This window comes from Martes martes (genome assembly GCF_963455335.1).
Source record: "Martes martes genome assembly, chromosome: 3".
NCBI lineage: Eukaryota > Metazoa > Chordata > Mammalia > Carnivora > Mustelidae > Martes > Martes martes.
Window position 1 is genome coordinate 62,099,998 of NC_137890.1, and position 18,836 is coordinate 62,118,833.

The 18,836-nt window shown below is 36.1% G+C and overlaps 1 protein-coding gene across 1 annotated transcript in view; it reads left to right on the top strand.

Annotated features, from left to right (window-relative positions):
• LOC308340231 (phosphatidylinositol 3,4,5-trisphosphate 3-phosphatase TPTE2-like) overlaps positions 1–18,836 on the top strand; it is a gene marked incomplete at both ends in the record, with an annotated part of 171,615 nt that overhangs the window by 100,113 nt on the left and 52,666 nt on the right. Inside the window, 3 exons of the mRNA XM_080799391.1 lie at positions 7,574–7,634; positions 8,667–8,748; positions 8,852–8,940. Coding sequence (XP_080655517.1) covers positions 7,574–7,634; positions 8,667–8,748; positions 8,852–8,940 — 232 coding nt within the window. The remainder of the gene's footprint in view (positions 1–7,573; positions 7,635–8,666; positions 8,749–8,851; positions 8,941–18,836) is intronic.

Genomic DNA, 18,836 nt, shown 5'->3' on the forward strand with positions numbered 1-18,836 from the left:
TACCATGTGATCTATCCTGGAAAACATTCTGTGTGCATATAAAAAGAATTTGTATTCTGTTGTTTTTGTGTGGCATGTCCTGTATTTATCTGTTAGGTCCATCTGACCTACTGTATTGTTCAAAGACACACTTTCCTTATTGATATTCTTCTTGTATGATATATCTATTTAAAAAGCACTGTGTTAAATTCCCCTACTATTATTGTATTACTCTTTCTCCCTTTATGGGTATTAATATTGGCTTTAAGTATTTAGGTGTGCCATTGTTGGGTACATAGATATTTATAATTGTTGTATCATCTTGTTCAATTGATTCTTTATCATTATGCAGTGCCCTACTTATTCTCTTGTAAGTCTTAAAGGTCTGCTTTTTGTGATATAAATATTGTTACCTTGGGGGTTTTTTTCCACTTCCTTCTGCATGAAATATCTTTTCCACCCATTCACTTTCAGCCTGAGTGTGCCCTTACATCTGAATGAGTGTCTTGTAGGCAACATGTAGATGTGTTTTGTATTTTATCCACTGGGCCACCCTATGCCTTTTGATTGAAGTGTTTAGAGCACTTATATTCAAGTAATTATTTTCAGTGTGTACTTACTGTCATTTTGATTGTTTTCTGGTTATTTTTGTGGTTCTTCTCTGTTCCTTCTTGTTCTCTTTACTTAAGATTATAAATTTCTGTAGTGTTATTCTTGACTTTCCTTCTCTTTTTTGTGTATCTTTTATAAGTTTTGGGTTTGTGTTTACCATGAGGTTTATATGCGACGTTCTAAGTATACATCATTCTGTATTAAGTTGATGGTCATTTAAGTTCAAGCACATTCTAAAAAACTTTTTAAATCCTTCCTCCATGTTTTGTGTTTATGTTTTCATATTTTACATCTTTTTATAATTTTCTTACTTCTAATTAAGGTCTTTTCTCTTCCACTTTAAAAAGTTCCTTTAACATTTCTTTTAAGCCTGGTTGGGTGGTGATGAACTCCTTTAGCTTTTGCTTATCTAGGAAACTCCATCTCTCTCTCAATTCTAAATAAAAACCTTGCTGGGTAGTTTTCTTGGTTGCATATTTTTTCCTTTCAGCACTTTGAATATGTCATGCCACTCTCCTCTGGGCTGCAAAGTTCCTGCTGAAAATTCAGCTGATAGGCTTATGGGGTTTCCCTTTTATGTAACTTTTTGCTTCGCTCTGACTGCCTTTAAAATTCTCTTTATCATTAACATTTGACATTTTATTATTCTGTGTTATGGTGTGGCCCTTCTTGGGTTCATCTTGCTTGGAATTCTATGGTTCCTGAACCTGGATATTACTTCCTTCCCCAGGATGGGGACGTTTTCAGCTATAATTTCTTCAAATATATTTTCTACTCCTTTCTCTTCTCCTTCTGGGGCCCCAATAATGCAAATGCTTACTTATTTGATGTTGTCCAAGAGATCCCTTAACCTATGCTCATTTTTAAAAATTCTATTTTTCTTTTTGCTATTCAGCTATCTTCTAGATCACTTATGTGTTCTATATTTACTAACTTACTGTTGATGCCATCTAGTAGTTTTTCATTTCAGTTATTACATTCTTCAACTCTGATTTGTTCCTTTTTGTTTTCTATCTCTTTGTTGAAGTTATCCCTGAGGTCTTTCACTTTTTTCTCTAGACCAGTGAGCACCTTTATGATCATAACTTTAAACTTTTTATCAGGCATATTGATTATCTCTGTTTCATTTAGTCTTTTTCTGAGGTTTTGTTTTGTTCTATTATTTGAAGCATATTCCTCTGCCTCCCAATTTTGCTTGATTTTCTGTATTTGCTACTATGATTAGAACAGCTACTTATCCGAAACTTGAAGGAATGGTCTTGTGTATGGTTGTCCCTTGTGTACACTGTGTGTTCCTAGTAACTTTGAGGGGCTGGCTAGAATTCTGGCTTGTGTGATCTGTGGGTACTGGGGCGCTCCATGTGGGGGCTGCCCTGGTGGGATGGCCATAATTGAAGTGTGTCTGAGTCAGGTCATTCCTGGAGCTGTCCACATAGAGAGAGCACCCTGGTAGCACAGCAGAAGGTGAAGTGGCTGTAAGCAGAGGGTCCTAGGGCTCTACACACTGAGAGGACCCTTACAAAATAGTTGAAGTGGGTGAAATCTGGGTGTCCCATGGCTCTCCATGCAGATAGTGCTGAGGTGGAGCACAAGCTTATGGAGGTCCTGGTGCACCCTGCACAAGTGGCACCCCAGCAGGACAGCTGTTGAAGTAGGTTTCAGTGAGGGTGCCTCAGGTTCTCCACATACAACTACTCCCTGGCAGAACTATTGAAGCTAAGGTGGGTGTAGGCCAGGGTGTCCCAAGGTGCTTACAGCAAAGGGCTCCCTGGCAAGTTAGCTGGAGCCAAAGCAACTGTGAACCAGGAGGTCCCAGCACACTCTCTGCAGTAAGTGCCCTAGCAAGCCATCTGAAGCCAATGTGGTGGGGGCCTGCAATGTTTCAGGGTGCTTTGCATGCATATGACTTTGATACAATGGCTGGAGGTATAGTGGGTGCCTAGCAGGAGTGTCCCAGTGTGTGTCATACTGGGGCCATTTTGATAGAATGGCTGGGGCTCATGTGGGCTAGGGGCCCAGGGCTCACTGGGGCTCTATACCAGCTTGGATGTGTAAACCCTGCACCTATCTACACTATCTAGGTAGAAGGGGAGCATGAACTGTGACAGTCAACAACCTGTCCAATCTGGAGAGATTTCTGGGAGCTTCCCTAGCATTTGGTAGAGTTCTAGGGCAACAATTTTTTTTTTTTTAAATCCTAGTTGCCCTTTTAAACCATGGCTTATTTTCTTGCCCCAAGGCAGATGAATCTCTAACTGAACCCTCACAGTTCACAGTGTCAGAGGTGGGGCTTCCCTTCATTGTTGTGCCTCCCTCTCTCTGCAGTTCTCTACATAGAAACTACATAGTTTCTTTATCTTTATCTTTTGTTATGCAGAAGCTGTTCAGTCATCCTTCAGTTCTTCAGGAGGAACTATTCTATTAATATTTGTAGATTTGTAGATTTGGTGTGGCCATGGAGAAGGTAAAGTCAGGGTCTTCCTACATTACCACTGTGGAATGGAATCTCAGTTTTCCTTATCAGCTGCTCTATAATGACCTTATGGCCATCCCACCATATACCTGGGGTAACTCCTGTCTGCTCCATATGTTTTCATTCTTTATTAGGCTAGCCTGGGTGTGTTCTTATGTAATGGCAAAAAGGCAAGAGCTAGAGTGGAATCTTATAAGGGTTTTTGCAATTACCTGCTTTATGTCATTCCGTTGATCAAATAAATTCACATGATAGAGCCCAATAGGGAAGGATGAAGTATTTGAATCATTCATGAAATCACTTAATGCAGGGAAGCTTTTCTATACATGCAAAAAATTAAAAACAATAAGTAGTCCATATTCATAGTCTTGAGACTTGGGCAGTCAAAATCAATTTATAAATGTTCAAAAAGGTCTTAAGGAGAGTGTGAACCATATCTTATCTAGGTTATGTTATTTGTAAGTAAGACATGATTCTACTACTCCCTTGACCAATTTTGAAAAATTTTCCAAACTGCTATTTAATGTGGAAACTACTTTATTCATTCCATAATGGGAATAGTTATGAAGTAATTTGACCAGGGTCCATTGGATGGATTATGGCACTTCAGGACAGCATCTTCAAATTGCCAGAATCCATCTCTAGGGATAGAGTATCCTTTGCCAATATTACTTTTCAGTAGGTTGGGCTGAGAACTGTGGGTTAATTACAACTTGTCTAAATTGATTCATTTTTCTTTGTAGATTTAGTGGTGATAAATATAAATTTAGCAACACTTAATATTGGCTAGGGTGTTAAAAAGCCACAAACTTCATTAAGTATGTAAGTCAAAGCAAAGATATTACTCTTGGCTTTTAGAGTGTTCTCTAGACCATTGAGGTTTTTGTTGTTGTTGTTGTTTTCAGTTCTTAACAATTATCTCCTTGGGGTATTGACAAAATTCTAGTAAACCATGATCTTTTTACCATTTTTAATAGACATAATAGAAGAAGAGGTGATAAATCATCAGTTTTCATAAAACTCATGAATCATAAACCACCCCCAAAATCATATCTACTATCCTTATGAATATTTACCTTCCTCTTTTGCCAGAGTGCAGGCTTATGTCTGAGCTATTAGTTCAGGTACCTGGGCTGACTGAGAATGAGGCAGTGGAGCTGTGCTGGTGCTTGCACGTTCAATGATAACAACGTATCCTGGACAGAGCATGTCTTTGTTGTTTTTAAGATGAAAGCCATCTACAAACTAACAAGTTTGACTAGAGGGTGTGAGATTCAGATATCGGCATGATTAATTTCTGAGAAAATGCAAAGTGGTCATGTAGTTCCCCTTCACTCTTAAGAGGGAATAAATTTGCAGGATTAGACTTTGAACAACAATGGATAGTAATATGTAGAGCAATGGATAGTAATATGTAGAGCAAACAGTAAGATTTCATATGCAGTAAATTTGCTAATATAAATGTCAAGTGTTTCCTAGAAGTAGCAAGATTGGACATATGTGGGAATAAAGAAGAAAGCACTATGGTGGAAGTGTTAACAAGTATGGCCAGTGCTGCCATGACATGCAGGCAAAGAGGTTGCACTTTCATCTCCAGATCATGGAATGTGCTAAGATAGACAGTCACTTCCAGTGTAAACTCTACTGGTTAGTTAATATTTTGTGAACATAGAGAAAGGGTTGGCATATTTAGGACAAAGTGGGAGGTTATTGCAAAAAGGGTTTCAAAGAGTAGACAGCATTTTTCACTTTCCCAAGAGTTTCTGGAATTGTAAACGTAAGGTTATTGAGAAAAAGGAGATCTACATTACCTACATTGCTAAAAATCTTCTTAGTTATCTTTTAGTTTTTGACCTTGGTACAATTACATATTCTTTATTCTGGTTGAGGACAAAAACTATCCATCTAGTCCTCCAAAATGTGGTTTCTTGGCAGAGTTGAACTTTGTTTTACATGCTTTTTGTCTCTGTAGAGCTAGTTAGTTTAAGAGGTGTTTATAGTCTTCAGGTAAACTATTTAGATCAGAAAACATAGCAGTAAGTTATCTTTGTATTGAGTCAAGGATGGACTCTTGGAGAAAATTCAGACCTTGAGATCATTTTTTTTAAACATATAGAGAAATATGAGGTGATTTTTAAAAAATCCCTAAAACTTAGCCATCCAGGTATTTTTTAAAAAAGATTTTTATTTATGTATTTGACAGAGAGAGAGAGATCACAAGTAGGCAGAAAGGCAGGCAGGGGGGAGGGGGAAGCAGGCTCCCTGCTGAGCAGAGAGCCCAATTCGGGGCTCCATCCCAGGACCCTGAGATCATGACCTGAGCCGAAGGCAGAGGCTTAACCCACTGAGCTGCCCAGGCGCCCCCCAGGTTTTTGTTTTTTTTTTCTTCCATTAAAAAAGCAAATGCTGAATATCTGTAAGTGTGGTATACTAAGGAAGACTGCACATAAATTAAACACTGTGAAATGTTTGCTTATTGAGAGAATGAAGGGCAAGACGGTATTCTAATGGTTGTGTGATATTTCATCAGTGTTATAATCAAGCTTGAATGTCGGATAGTTAGGTGTCATTAACATTAATAATGCAGCTAGTGGTAGATATTATGGAGGGCACGTATTGCATGGAGCACTGGGTGTGGTGCATAAACAATGAATTCTGGAACACTGAAAAGAAATTTAAAAAAACATTAATAATGCAGCATCAGAGGCACACAGGTTTAAAGGCATAAAACCTTTTCTCATAGGTTCCTAGGAATAAAATTACCTGGTTATGGAGTATGAGTATTTTGGGGGTTCTCAATATGTATTGCCAAATCCAAGGGATTATGTTAGCAATAAATCAAAAGCTTTATTTTCATGCCATCTTTGCGAGCATTGGATTTTCCCATTTGAAAAGGAAAGGGCTAATTTCATGGGTGAAAATGGGAGTTTATTGTTGTTTAGACTTCTCTGTTGGTGAGGTGAACATTTATCTATATAGGTTGTTATGCAGTTAAATTTTCTTTTTAATGAATTTATGTCCTAGGCCCATTTATCTATAGGTTGAGGGAGTATTATTTAAATTGTTTTGAGTTACTAGTTTATACTAGTATAACTAGTTTATAGTAATATTAGACATAGTCCCCATTCACTCCATTTTACTGAAAATGATTCTTCCCTGTTCTTTGTTTATTGTACTGTGGCATTTTTTAATGGAAATCTCAAATTTTTAAAGTCGAACCTAAATCTGTTGATCTTCCATTGCTTCAGTATTTTGTTTTTCTTGATCTAAAGATTTGATTAATATGCACTTGAACTTCTTAGAGATATTTGTGGGTTTTTTTAAATCTCTGATTCTTTACTCCATCTGGAATTCATTTTAGTGTAAAGGATCTCATGAAATCTTGATGTATATGAGTCTATTCCCCCATTCCAGCATTATACAGACTCAGAGTATTTATCTTTTTTATTTACTATTTCCTACTGACAATTTAACCAATTGATCGTTTTGATATTTTTTCTTTTTCACAATATGAAGCTAGTAAACGTTGCTCAGGGTACTATACTCATCAATTTTTAAGCTTTTTTATAGTCATTTTGTTATACAGAGACACATGGTCCTGTGTGTGAAGTTTCAAATGGATAAATTTGTTAGAAATACTGTATTTGTATGTGATAGTAACTGTACTTTAGATCACTATATCTTATTTGAAAAGTTATGCATATATGCATATTTGTGTGTGTGTGTGTATATGCACATACATGCATATGTATTCATTTTAGAAAATATGCAAAGGTGATCCAAAAAAGTCTCCATATTGCCACCACTTAACTAAAATTTAATGTGTTTATGTTTTTTTATCATGCATATATAGACACACAATCATACTACACATTTTTGCATTATTTATTCATTTAAATAGTGCATAGGTTGACTGTAATATCCAGATCATGATCTAAAAAAACTATCTATTTGGGCACCAGGGTAGCTCAGTTGGTTGAGCCTGAGATTCTTGGTTCTGGCTCAGGTCATGATCTCAGGGTTGTGAGATGGAGCCCCACATCAGGCTCCATGCTAAGTGGGGAGTCTGCTACAGATTCTCTCTCCCCCTCCCCTTCCTCTTACTCATATTCTCTCTCTCTTTTTTCTAAAATAAATCAATCTTTTTAAAAAATTAAAAAATATACATAACCTATCTATTTAAAAATAGATCTAGATAAGAATCATATATTACTATGAAATCATAATTTTTACATATTTACGTAAGGATAGTAACTGTCTCTGGTAGCTTTAAGCAATGTGTATTTATAGTAGAGGTTATTCAGGTAGTCACACACAACATTGTGGACTATTTGAAAACTGTCAGTGGATAAACTAGGACTTGAAATGTAGGTACTCTTTTCCCTAAATCTCCCCTTTAGGGTGAAGGACAAGTGAATAAAAGGTAATGATCATTTTGGCTTACTCCTAAGGAATAGCTTATATAGGTGCCATATGGATTTATGTAAGACATGTGTCTATTTTTTCTAGGAAGTTGTGCGGTTCTTAGATACCAAACATCAAGAACACTATCAAGTCTACAATCTATGCAGTATGTACATGGCCAGATATTTTGCTACTATTGATATGAAACAGATCACTACATATAAGATGATTCAGTCTTTACATTTCATTTAATCATAAGTATTTGTTGGGTGATGGGAAGTGAGTTTAAAAATCTCCGTCTTGCATTGGTTCTGTTTTGTAGAGGAAAAAAATATCTCAATAGTATAAATGCCGTGTGGGGCAGACAGGAAGCTTAAGTTGAGGCAGAGCCATTTTGGGTAGAATCTGCTCTGGTGGTGTTCGGTTTAGGAAAATACTTCTGTTTTCCCTGCTGGCTTGTGTTTTGAAGACAGACAATTCAAAAAATACATTTCCTAAATCTCTAGGAGTGGGGTGTGAGGAGAGCAAAACCCAAATGAAAAAATCCAAATAGTCAATAAACAAGGGAAAATATGCTCGAAAACAAAACCTGTAGAAAAGAGATTATATCCCCACTTAGTATTCTGTCTTGTCTTTTCCTCTTCCTGTATATTAAACAGACATTTTCAGGAGGCAAGCATTCTGGTTGGCCACATGTACTTCTGCTCTGTGGTAATTTGCGGTAATATGATGAGTAACCTACTAGAAAATTAAAAGTAAGCCCTGTTAAGCCCAAATAAGTTGGGTTCTCAAGATGGACAAACCACTGCTATCTCTGTTTTTCAGACCCTTAATATTCTTAAAAGCAACAAGAGCCAGTAAGAAATCTTTTAATGGTGGATAAGGGGGATGCCTGGGTGGCTCAGTTGGTTAAGCATCTGCCTTTTGCTCAGGTCATGATCTCAGAGTCCTGGGATCGAGTCCCGAATCTGGCTCCCTGCTCAATGAGGAGCCTGTTTCTCCCTCTCCCTCTGCAACTCCCCCTACTTGTGCGCATGCTCTCTCTCTCTCTCTCTCTCTGACAAATAAATAAATAAAATATTTTTTAAAAATTAAGGTGGATAAGGCATTTATAATAAAAAGTATAACTTCTTCATAACTTGATCATTTACTGTGTTTATTAGGCATAGCTATCTGACCTATGTATTATTTATTTTAGGTGAAAGAGCTTATAATCCTAAGTACTTCCATGACAGGGTCCAGCGAATCAAGATTGATGATCACAATGTCCCCAGCCTAAGGTAAATTTCATGCCAAGATGGCTGTCAAAAGAAAGCTAAATATACTGGGCTTGATTTTTTGGATGAATTTTAATTCAACTGAAAATTTTACATTTGAAATCAGTGAGATGGTGGCATTCACCAAAGAAGTAGATGAGTGGATGGCTCAAGATGACGAAAACATCGTAGTGATTCACTGTAAGGGAGGCAAAGGTAAAAATATTTTTTAATTTTTTTTATAAATAAATATTAATACATTAAAGTACAAGAAGAAGGTTCATACTGTTGTTAGTATTAATAGTTGTTAAAATTTTGGAAGGAGGGTTGCCTAGGTGGCGCAATGGTTAAGCATCTGACTCCTGGTTTCAGCTAAGGTCCTGATCTCAGGGTGGGGAGATCAAGTCCTTCACCAGGCTCTGCACTCAGCACAGAGTCTGCTTAAGTTTCTCTCTTCCTCTGCCCTTCTGCTCCCCACCCTGCTCTCTCTCACTCTTTCTTTCAAATCTCTCAAATAAATGAATAAATTAAGAAAAAAATAGTTAACATTTTTTGATGTTGGCTTCAAGACTAAAGGAAGGGAAGGAAAGGGAGTGGGGGGTGGAAGGTAAATACTAAAGGGAAGAAAATAGGAATAACAAAACTAAGAAAGATTGAGCATATTTTTTCTTGTTTATTGACTACTTGAGTTTCTTCATTTTTGATTTGCCAAAATATCTATGAAAGTAAAAATGTTTAATTTTATAAACTATCAGAGCACTTTTGTTTAAAATTGTTCTTAAACTTTGTGAGGACCTTTTAAATTTAAGGAGGAAACAGTGATGCTATTGCAAAACCCAAAAATTATAGTGTAATTTTTGTAGTGTAGAGATACAAAGAAGTTGATTTTTGTGAGGTAAAGTCGGAAAAAAAAAGTGTAAATTCATTCAATTTAAATTGAGTTGGATTTTTCTCTCATTCAGCTTTAGGCTTTTAATAATCATCTGAGTATATTTCACAATTTTTGGCCAAGAATTATATTTTTGGTGGACTATAAAACACTTTTTTATTGCATTCCAGTAAAACACAGTATTTTAAAACTGCCGTATACAACTGAGTAGAATCAGGTTTTAGTCTTACTTGAAAACTGGTTTTAAGCCCGTGAATTAATAGGTAGGTTCTATCATTAGCTCTACAGGTTGAAATATACTAGACATGCAATTTGAAATACATGTATAAATGAAGGCTATAGAAGTGAAACCATAGGCATTCCTTTGACTATCTTTTATTTACAAATACTGTCATTTCACGTGGCTTGACCTAAAATATTATAATCCAAGCAATTAACTGTAGTTTCCTTTTAATTAAAGCTAATTCCCTGCTTGAAGGATAACCTTCATTTCAAATTTCATTTTTAAATTTTTTCTGAGAAGGGACTTCAGTTATCCTGTGTCCACCTGTCTTACATTGACTTTCCTTTAGGATTGTTTGGCAAGCTGGTCTTCAGCTGGTATGTATCAGAGTAGCTTTTTATTTCAAGTTTCATTCATACTGGTTTTGGTCCCCTCTTGCTGGTTTGCTCTCTTCTTGCCTGCACATCTCCAGCAGAATCATGACAGTCAAAGTATTTTATTATTGATTTATGGGACTACTTTAAATAAACTGGATGTTGATTTTTTTTGAGTAATGTTGACATGCTATGTTAAAATGAAGACACTAATTTAAAAAGATGTGTGCACCCCTGTGTTTATTGCAGCATTATTTACAATCGCCAAGTTTTAGAAGCAACCCAAATGTCCATCAGTAGATAAATGGGTGAAGGAAATGTGGGGTGTGTGGACATACACACATGATGGAGTATTACTCAGCCATAAAAAATGGATGCTGTTGTTTCTGTTGGTAGTTTATATTATAACAGTCTACTCCTACGTGTTATCTTTAACTTGATTATGATTTATTTTGTCATTTGGAAGTATTTATGATTTTGAATGGAGTGAAATTTATCAGTCTTTCTTTGTGTGTACAATGTGTGGTTTGTGCTTTTTGTCATGTTTAAGAAATCCAGTCTGCACACTGAGATAGTGACAGTATTATACTTTATAAATATTAAAGTTTTATTTTTCAAATTTAGGTCTTTAATTGGGATTTGGGGAGGGATGGCTTTTTTCCATATGGATATACAATTGTCATAACACCATCCATCACATGCTCATTTATTCCCCATTGATTTACAATCCTTTCTCAATCATGTACCAAGTTTAAATAGAAGTTTGGGACTGTTTCTCAGTTCTTTATGCCACACTACTGAAATTTTATTTATTTATTTATTTATTTATTTTAATTTATTTATTTTGACAGAGAGAGATCACAAGTAGGCAGAGAGGCAGGCTCCTTGCTGAACAGAGAGCCTGATGTGGGGCTTGATCCCAGGACCCTGAGACCATGACCTGAGCTGAAGGCAGAGGCTTTAACCCACTGAGCCACCCTGAAATTTTTTTAATTTAAAAAAAATTTTTTAAAGATTTTTATTTATTTACTTGACAGAGAGATCACAAGTAGGCAGAGAGGCAGGGAGAGAGAGGGGGGGAAGTAGGCTCCTTACAGAGCAGAGAGCCCAGCATGAGGCCTGATCCCAGGAACCTGAAATCATGACCCGAGCTGAAGGCAGAGGCCAACCCACTGAGTCACACAGGCGCCCCTTAAAATTTTTTTTATTAAAGCATAGTTGAGGGGCGCCTGAGTGGCTCAGTGGGTTAAGCCGCTGCCTTCGGCTCAGGTCATGATCTCAGGTCCTGGGATCGAGCCCCACATCGGGCTCTTTGCTCAGCAGGGAGTCTGCTTCCCCCTCCCCCTCTGCCTGCCTTTCTGCCTACTTGTGATCTCTCTCTCTGTCAAATACATAAATAAAATCTTTAAAAAAAAAAAAGCATAGTTGATATATAGTGTTACATTAGTTTCAGCTATACAACATAGTAATTGACAAGTCTATACATTATACTGTGCTCCCAACAAGTGTGGCTACCATCTGTCACTATGCAATGCTTTCTGTTATCTTCAGTTACAGTACCACTGACCAGCTCCCTGTGATGTACCTTTCATCCCCTTGACTTATTCTATAACTGGAAGCCTGTATCTCCTATTCCCCTTCACCCATTTTATCCAAAGCCTCACCCCCTTCCCTTTGACACCAACCACTTTGCTTTCTGTATTTGTAGGTCTTTTTCTGCCTTTTGTTTTTTAGAATCCACATATAACTGAAATAATATGGTGTTTATCTCGCTGACTTATTTCACTTAGCAAAACACCCTCTAGGTCCATCCATGTTGTCACAAATGGTAAAATCTCATACTTTTATGGCTGAGTAATATTCCATTGTGTGTATATATTTGTATAATATTCCATTGTGTGTATATGTGTGTGTACACACACTTATAGAGAGATAGTTATAGATATCACCTCTTCCTTTGATAGGGACTCGGATTGCTTCCATACCTTGGCTATTGCAAATAATGCTGCAATGACCATAGGGGTGCATATATCTTTTTAATTAGTGTTTTCATGTTCTTTCAATAAATGCCCAATATCAAAATTACTGGATTACATGGTAATTTTATTTTTAAGGAACCTACAGAAGAATTAAGGAATTCTGAGGAACCTCCATACTGTTTTCCACAGTGGATATACCAATTTACATTCCCACCAGCAGTGCACAAAGATTCTTTTTCTCCACATCCTTGCCAACACTTGTTATTTCTTGTCTTAATGTTATATCTAATTGTGATTTTGATTTGCATTTCCCTGATGATTAGTGATGTAGAACATTTTTTCATGTGTCTGTTGGCCATCTGTATGTTTTTGGAAAGATGTCTATTTAGATCCTCTGCCTATTTTCTGAATCCTATTTTTGGGGGTTTTTTGGTGTTGTGTAAATTATTTGTATATCTTGGATATTAACACCTTATCATATATGTCATTTGCAAATATCTTCTCCCACTTAGTGGGTTGGCTTTTCATTTTGTTGATGATTTCATTCACTGTGCAAAAGTTTTTTTATTTTGGTATAGTCCCAAAGGTTTATTTTTACTTTTGTTTCCCTTGCCTGAGGACACATATCTAGAAAGATGCTGCTATGGCCTATGAGAAAGCACTTTCTGCTAACATTTTCTTCAAGGAGTTTCATGGTTTCAGGTCTCATGTTTGGGTCCTTAATTCATTTTGAGTTTATTTCTGTGTATGGTGAAAGAAAGTGGTCCAATTTCAATCTTTTGTGTGTAGCTGTCCAGTATTCCCAACACCATTTGTAGAAGACACTGTCTTTTTCCCATTGCATGTTCTTGCTTCCTTCATTCTAGATTAATTGAACCAACAACTGTGGGTTTATTTCTGGACTTTCTATTCTGTTCTGTTAATTTATTTGTTTCTTTTTGTGAGAGTACCATACTGTTTTGATTACTACAGCTTTGTAGTATATCTTGAAATTTGGGATTGTGATACCCCTAGTCTTGTTGTTTTCCAAGATTACCTAGGCTACTTGGAGGTCTTCTATGGTTCCATACAAATTTAAGGACTGATTTTTATAGTTGTATGAAAATGGCGTTCATATGTCGACAGGAATTACATTAAATCTTTGGATCATATGGTTATTTTAACAATGGTTGTTCTTCCAGTCCATGAGCGTGGAATTTCATTCCATCTGTTTGCTTCATCTTCAGTTTCTTTCATCAGTGTTTTATAGTTTTCATGTTATAGGTCTTTCACCTCCTTGGTTAAGTTTCTTCCAAGGTATTTTATTATTTTTAGTACTATTGTAAATGGGACTGTTTTCATAATTTCTCTTTCTACTACTTCATTATTAGTGTATAGAAATGCAATGGATTTCTATATATTGATATTGTATCCTGCAACCTTACTGAATTTGTTCATCAATTCTTGCAGTTTTTTTGGTAGAATCTTTTAAGGTTTTATATAGATAGATAGATCTATATATCTATCTATATCTATATCTATATCTATATCTATATCTATATCTATATCTATATCATTATTATGTCATCTGCAAATAGACTGTTACTTCTTCCTCACTAATTTGGATGCCTTTTATTTCTAGTCAGCTGTGGATAGGACTTCCAGTACTATGTTGAATAGGAATGGGGAGTAGACATCTTTGTCTTGTTTCTGATCTTAGGGGAAAAGCTCTTAGTTTTTCACCATTGAGTATGATGTTATCTGTGAGTTTTTCATATACGGCCTTTATTATATTGAGATGTTTCCTCTAAACCTACTTTGTTGAGGTTTTTATCATGCATGATTATTGTACCTTGTCAAATGCTTTTTCAGCGTCTGTTGAAATGATATGGTTTTTATCTTTCATTGATATGATGTATCACGTTAATTGATTTTGAATATTGAGCCACACTTGCATGTTAAATATAAATCCCACTTGCCCACAGTGAATGATTTTTTTAAGTATTGTTGGATTTGGTTTCCTAGTATTTTGTTGAGAATTTTTACATCTATGTTCATCAGAGATATTGGCCTGTGATTCTTTTTTTTTTTTTCTTTTTTGTAGTGCCTTTATCTGGTTTTGGTATCAGGATAATATTGGCCTCATAGAATAAATGAATTTCCTTCCTCTTTTTACTTTTGGAACAGTTTGAGAATACACATATATTCTTCTTTAAATACTTGGTAGAATTTATCTATGAAGCCATCTTTTCCAGGACTCTTGTTTGTTAGGAGTTTTTTTAAATTACTGACTCAATTTCGTTGTTGGTAATCACTCTGTTCACATATTCTATTTCTTCCTGATTCAGATTTGGGAAATTATACATTTCTAAGAATTATGAATTTTATCTAAATTATCCTGTTCATTCACATATAATTTTTTTATAATGTTCTCTTATAATCCTTTGCATTTCTGTAGTGTTGGTTTCTATTTCTCTTCTGTCATTTGTGATTTCATTTGAGTCCTCTCTTTCTATTTTTGTTTTTTGTTTTTGATGAGTCTGGCTAAAGGTTTACCAGTTTTATTGATTTTTTTTTTTCAAAGAATGAGCTCTTGGTTTCATTGGTCTGTTCGATTGTTTTTCACTTTCTATTTTGTTTATTTTTGCTCTAATATTTAGTATTTCCTTCCTTCTACTTGTTTGGGATTTGTTGGTTCTTTTTCTATATCTGTTAGCTGTAAGGTTAGGTTGTGCAATTGTGATTTTTTTATTTTGCTTCTTAAGTAGGCCTCTGTTGCTATGCACTTGCCTCTTAGGACCGCTTTTGCTGCATCACAAAGATTTTGGATCAGTGTGTTTTCATTTTTGTTTGTCCCTATGTATTTCTTGATTTCCTCTTTGATTTTGGTTGTCCCATTCATTGTTTAGTAGCATATTATTTAACTTCCATGTATCTGTGATCTTTCCAGATTTCTTCTTATAATTGATTTCTAGTTTCATAACACGGTCAGAAAAGACACATGCTGAGACTTCAGTCTTCTAAAATTTATTGAGACTTGTTTTGTGGCCTAACATGTGATCTATCCAGAGAATGTTCTATGTGCACTTGAAAAGAATGTGTGTATTCCACTGTTTTAGGGTAGAATGTTCTAATTATATCTGTTAGATCCATTTGGTCCAATGTGTCCAAAGCCATTCTTCCCTTCCTGATTTTCTGTTTGGATGATCTGTTCATTGATGTAAGTGAGGTGGTAAAGTCCCCTACTATTAACATATTACTATTGGTTATTTTCTTTATGTTTGTTATTCATTGCTTTATGTATTTTGGTCCTCCCATGTTGGATGCATAAATATTTACAACTGTTCTCTCTTTGTGTTGGATTTTTCCCTTTATGATTACATAGTGCCCTTCTTTGTCCTTGTTACAGTTTTTGTTTTAAGGTCTATTTTGTCCAATACAAGTATTGCTAACCCAGCTCTCTTTTCACTACCATTTGCATGATAAATGCTCTTCCATTCCTTCACTTTATTTTTTGTTTGTGTTGAGGAAAAATTTTATAATTGTATATAAAGTGCATAGTAGTATACTTAGTAAGTTCTTCACATATTGTAGTTGTGTGTGTTTTTTAATCACTTATCCATCTGTATCTTCTTTCCATAATATTTTTTTCATATTCATGCAGAAAAATTTTAGTGACTTCTTTTTTATTTTATTTTTTCATTTTTTATTTAAATTCAGTTAATTAACATATAATATATTATAGGTTTCAGGAGGTAGAGGTGAGCAATTCATCAGTCTTATATAATACCCCGGTGCTCATTACATCATGTGACCTCCTTAATGTCTATCACCAGTTACCCCATCCCCCTACCTCTCTTCCCTCCAGCAACCCTCAGTTTGTTTCCTATGACTAAGAATTTCTTATGATTTGTCTCTGTCTCTGGTTTTGTCTTGTTTTATTTTTTTCCCCTCTCCTCCTATGATCCCCTGTTTTATTTCTTCAATTCCACATATCAGCAAGATCATATGATAGTTGTCTTTCTCTGATTGACTTATTTCATTTAGCATAATACCCTCTAGTTCCATCCATGTCATTGCAAATGGCAAGATTTCATATTTTTGATGGCCGAGTAGTATTCCTCTGTGTGTGTGTGTGTGTGTGTGTGTGTGTACACACCACATCTTCTTTATCCATTCATCTGGGCTATTTCCATAGTTTGGCTATTATGGACATTGTTGCTATAAACATTGGGGTGCAGGTGCCCCTTTGGATCAAATTTGTATCTTTGGGGTAAATACCCAGTAGAGCAATTGCTGGGTTGTAGGGTAGCTCTATTTTCAACTTTTTGAGGAACCTAGTGGTTGTACAAGCTTGTATTCCCACCAACAGTGTAAGAGTGTTTCCCTTTCTCCATGTCCTTGCCAACATCTGTCATTTCCTGATTTGTTAATTTTAGCCATTCTGTGGTGTGAGGTGGTATCTCATTGTGGTCTTGATTTGCATTTCCCTGAGACCAAGGGATGTTGAGCATTTTTTCATGTGTCAGTTGACCACTTGTATGTCAGCTTTGGAGAAGTGTCTTGTTCATGTCTTTTGCCCATTTTTTGACTGGACTGTTTGCTTTTGGGGTGTTGAGTTTGGTAAGTTCTTTATAGACTTTAGATACTAGCCCTTTATCTGATATGTCATTTGCAAGGATCTTCTCCCATTCTGTCAGTTGTCTTTTGGTTTTGTTGACTGTTTCCCTTGCTGTGCAAAAGCTTTTTATCTTAATGAAGTCCCAATAGTTCATTTTTGGCATTGTTTCCCTTACCTTTGGAGATGTTGTCTACCAAGTAGTTGCTGTAGCTGAAATCGAAGAGGTTGCTGCCTGTGTTCTTCTCTAGGATTTTGATGGATAGAATTCATGGTTTTTTCCCCCCATGATTATTTAGTCTTTCAACTCTAATTTAAAAATTTTTTTTCTCTTTCCCCTTTCAATCACTTTATCAACTTTTTAGAAAAATCTTTAATGGGTGGATTCCTGTCTCATGTTTAAGTCTTTCATCCATTTTGAGCTATATTTGTGTATGGTGTAAGGAAATGGTCCAGTTTCATTCCTCTGCACATGGCTGTCTAATTTTCCCAGCACCATATGTTGAAGAGACTGTCTTTTTTCCATTGGATATTCTTTCCTGTTTTGTCAAAGATTAGTTGACCATAGAATTGAGGGTCCATTTCTAGGTTCTCTATTCTGTTCTATTGATCTATGTGTCTGTTTTTGTGTCAGTGCCATACTGTCTTGATGACTACAGTCATCAAGAAAACTGGTGATGCCACCAGTTTTGGTTCTTAATATTCAGAGTCTTTTCTGGTTCCATACACATTTTAGGATTATTTGTTCCAGCTCTGTGAAAAAAGTTGATGGTATTTTGATAGGGATTGCATTGAATGTGTAGATTGCTCAAGACAGCATAGACATTTTAACAATATTTGCTCTTCCAATCCATGAGCATGGAACATTTTTCCATTTCTTTGTTCTCCTTCAATTTCTTTCATGAGTATTCTATAGTTTTCTGGGTACAGATCCTTTGCCTCTTTGGTGAAATTTATGCCTAGGTATCTTATGGTTTGGGGGCAGTTGTAAATGAGATCAACTCCTTAATTTCTCTTTCTTCTGTCTCATTGTTAGTGTATAGAAATGCAACTTATTTCTGTGCATTGATATTTTTTTAAAGATTTTATTTATTTATTTGACAGAGAGAGATCACAAGTAGACAGAGAGGCAGGCAGAGAGAGAGGGAAGCAGGCTCCCTGCTGAGCAGAGAGCCCAATGTGGGACTCGATCCCAGGACCCTGAGATCACGACCTGAGCCAGAGGCAGCAGCTTAACCCACTGAGCCACCCAGGCGCCCTGTGCATTGATTTTATACCTTGCCACATTGCTGAATTCCTGAATGAGTTTTAGGAATTTGAGGGTGGAGCCTTTTGGGTTTTCCACATAGAGTATCATGTCATCTGCAAATAGAGTTTGACTTCATCTTTGCCAATTCAGATGCCTTGTATTTCTTTTTGTTGTCTGATTGCTGAGGCTAGGACTTCTAGTACTATCTTGAACATCAGTGGTGATATTGGCCATCCCTGCTGTGTTCCTGATCTTAGCGGAAAAGTGCTTAGTTTTGAGAATGATATTCATTGGGGGATTTTTGTAGATGACTTTTATTATATTGAGGTATATTCCCTCTATCCCGACACTGTGAAGAGTTTTAATAAAGAAAGGATGCTGTACTTTGTCGAATGCTTTTTCTGCATCTATTGAGAGGATTATATGTTTCTTATCCTTTCTTTTGTTAATGAATTGTATCATGTTGATTGATTTGCAGATGTTGAACCAACCTTGCAACCCAGGAATAAATCCCACTTGGTCATGGCGAATAATCCTTTTAATGTACTGATGGGTCCTATTGGCTAGTATTTTGGTGAGAATTTTTGCATCCATGTTCATCAGGGATATTGGTCTGAAATTCTCCTTTTTGGTGGTCTTTGGTTTTGGAATTAAGGTAATGCTGGCCTCATAAAATGAGTTTGGAAGTTTTCCTTCCATTTCTGTTTTTTTGGAACAGCTTCAGGAGAATAGGAATTAATTCTTCTTTAAATGTTTGGTAGAATTCCCCTGAAAAGCTGTCTGGCCCTGGGCTCGTGTTTG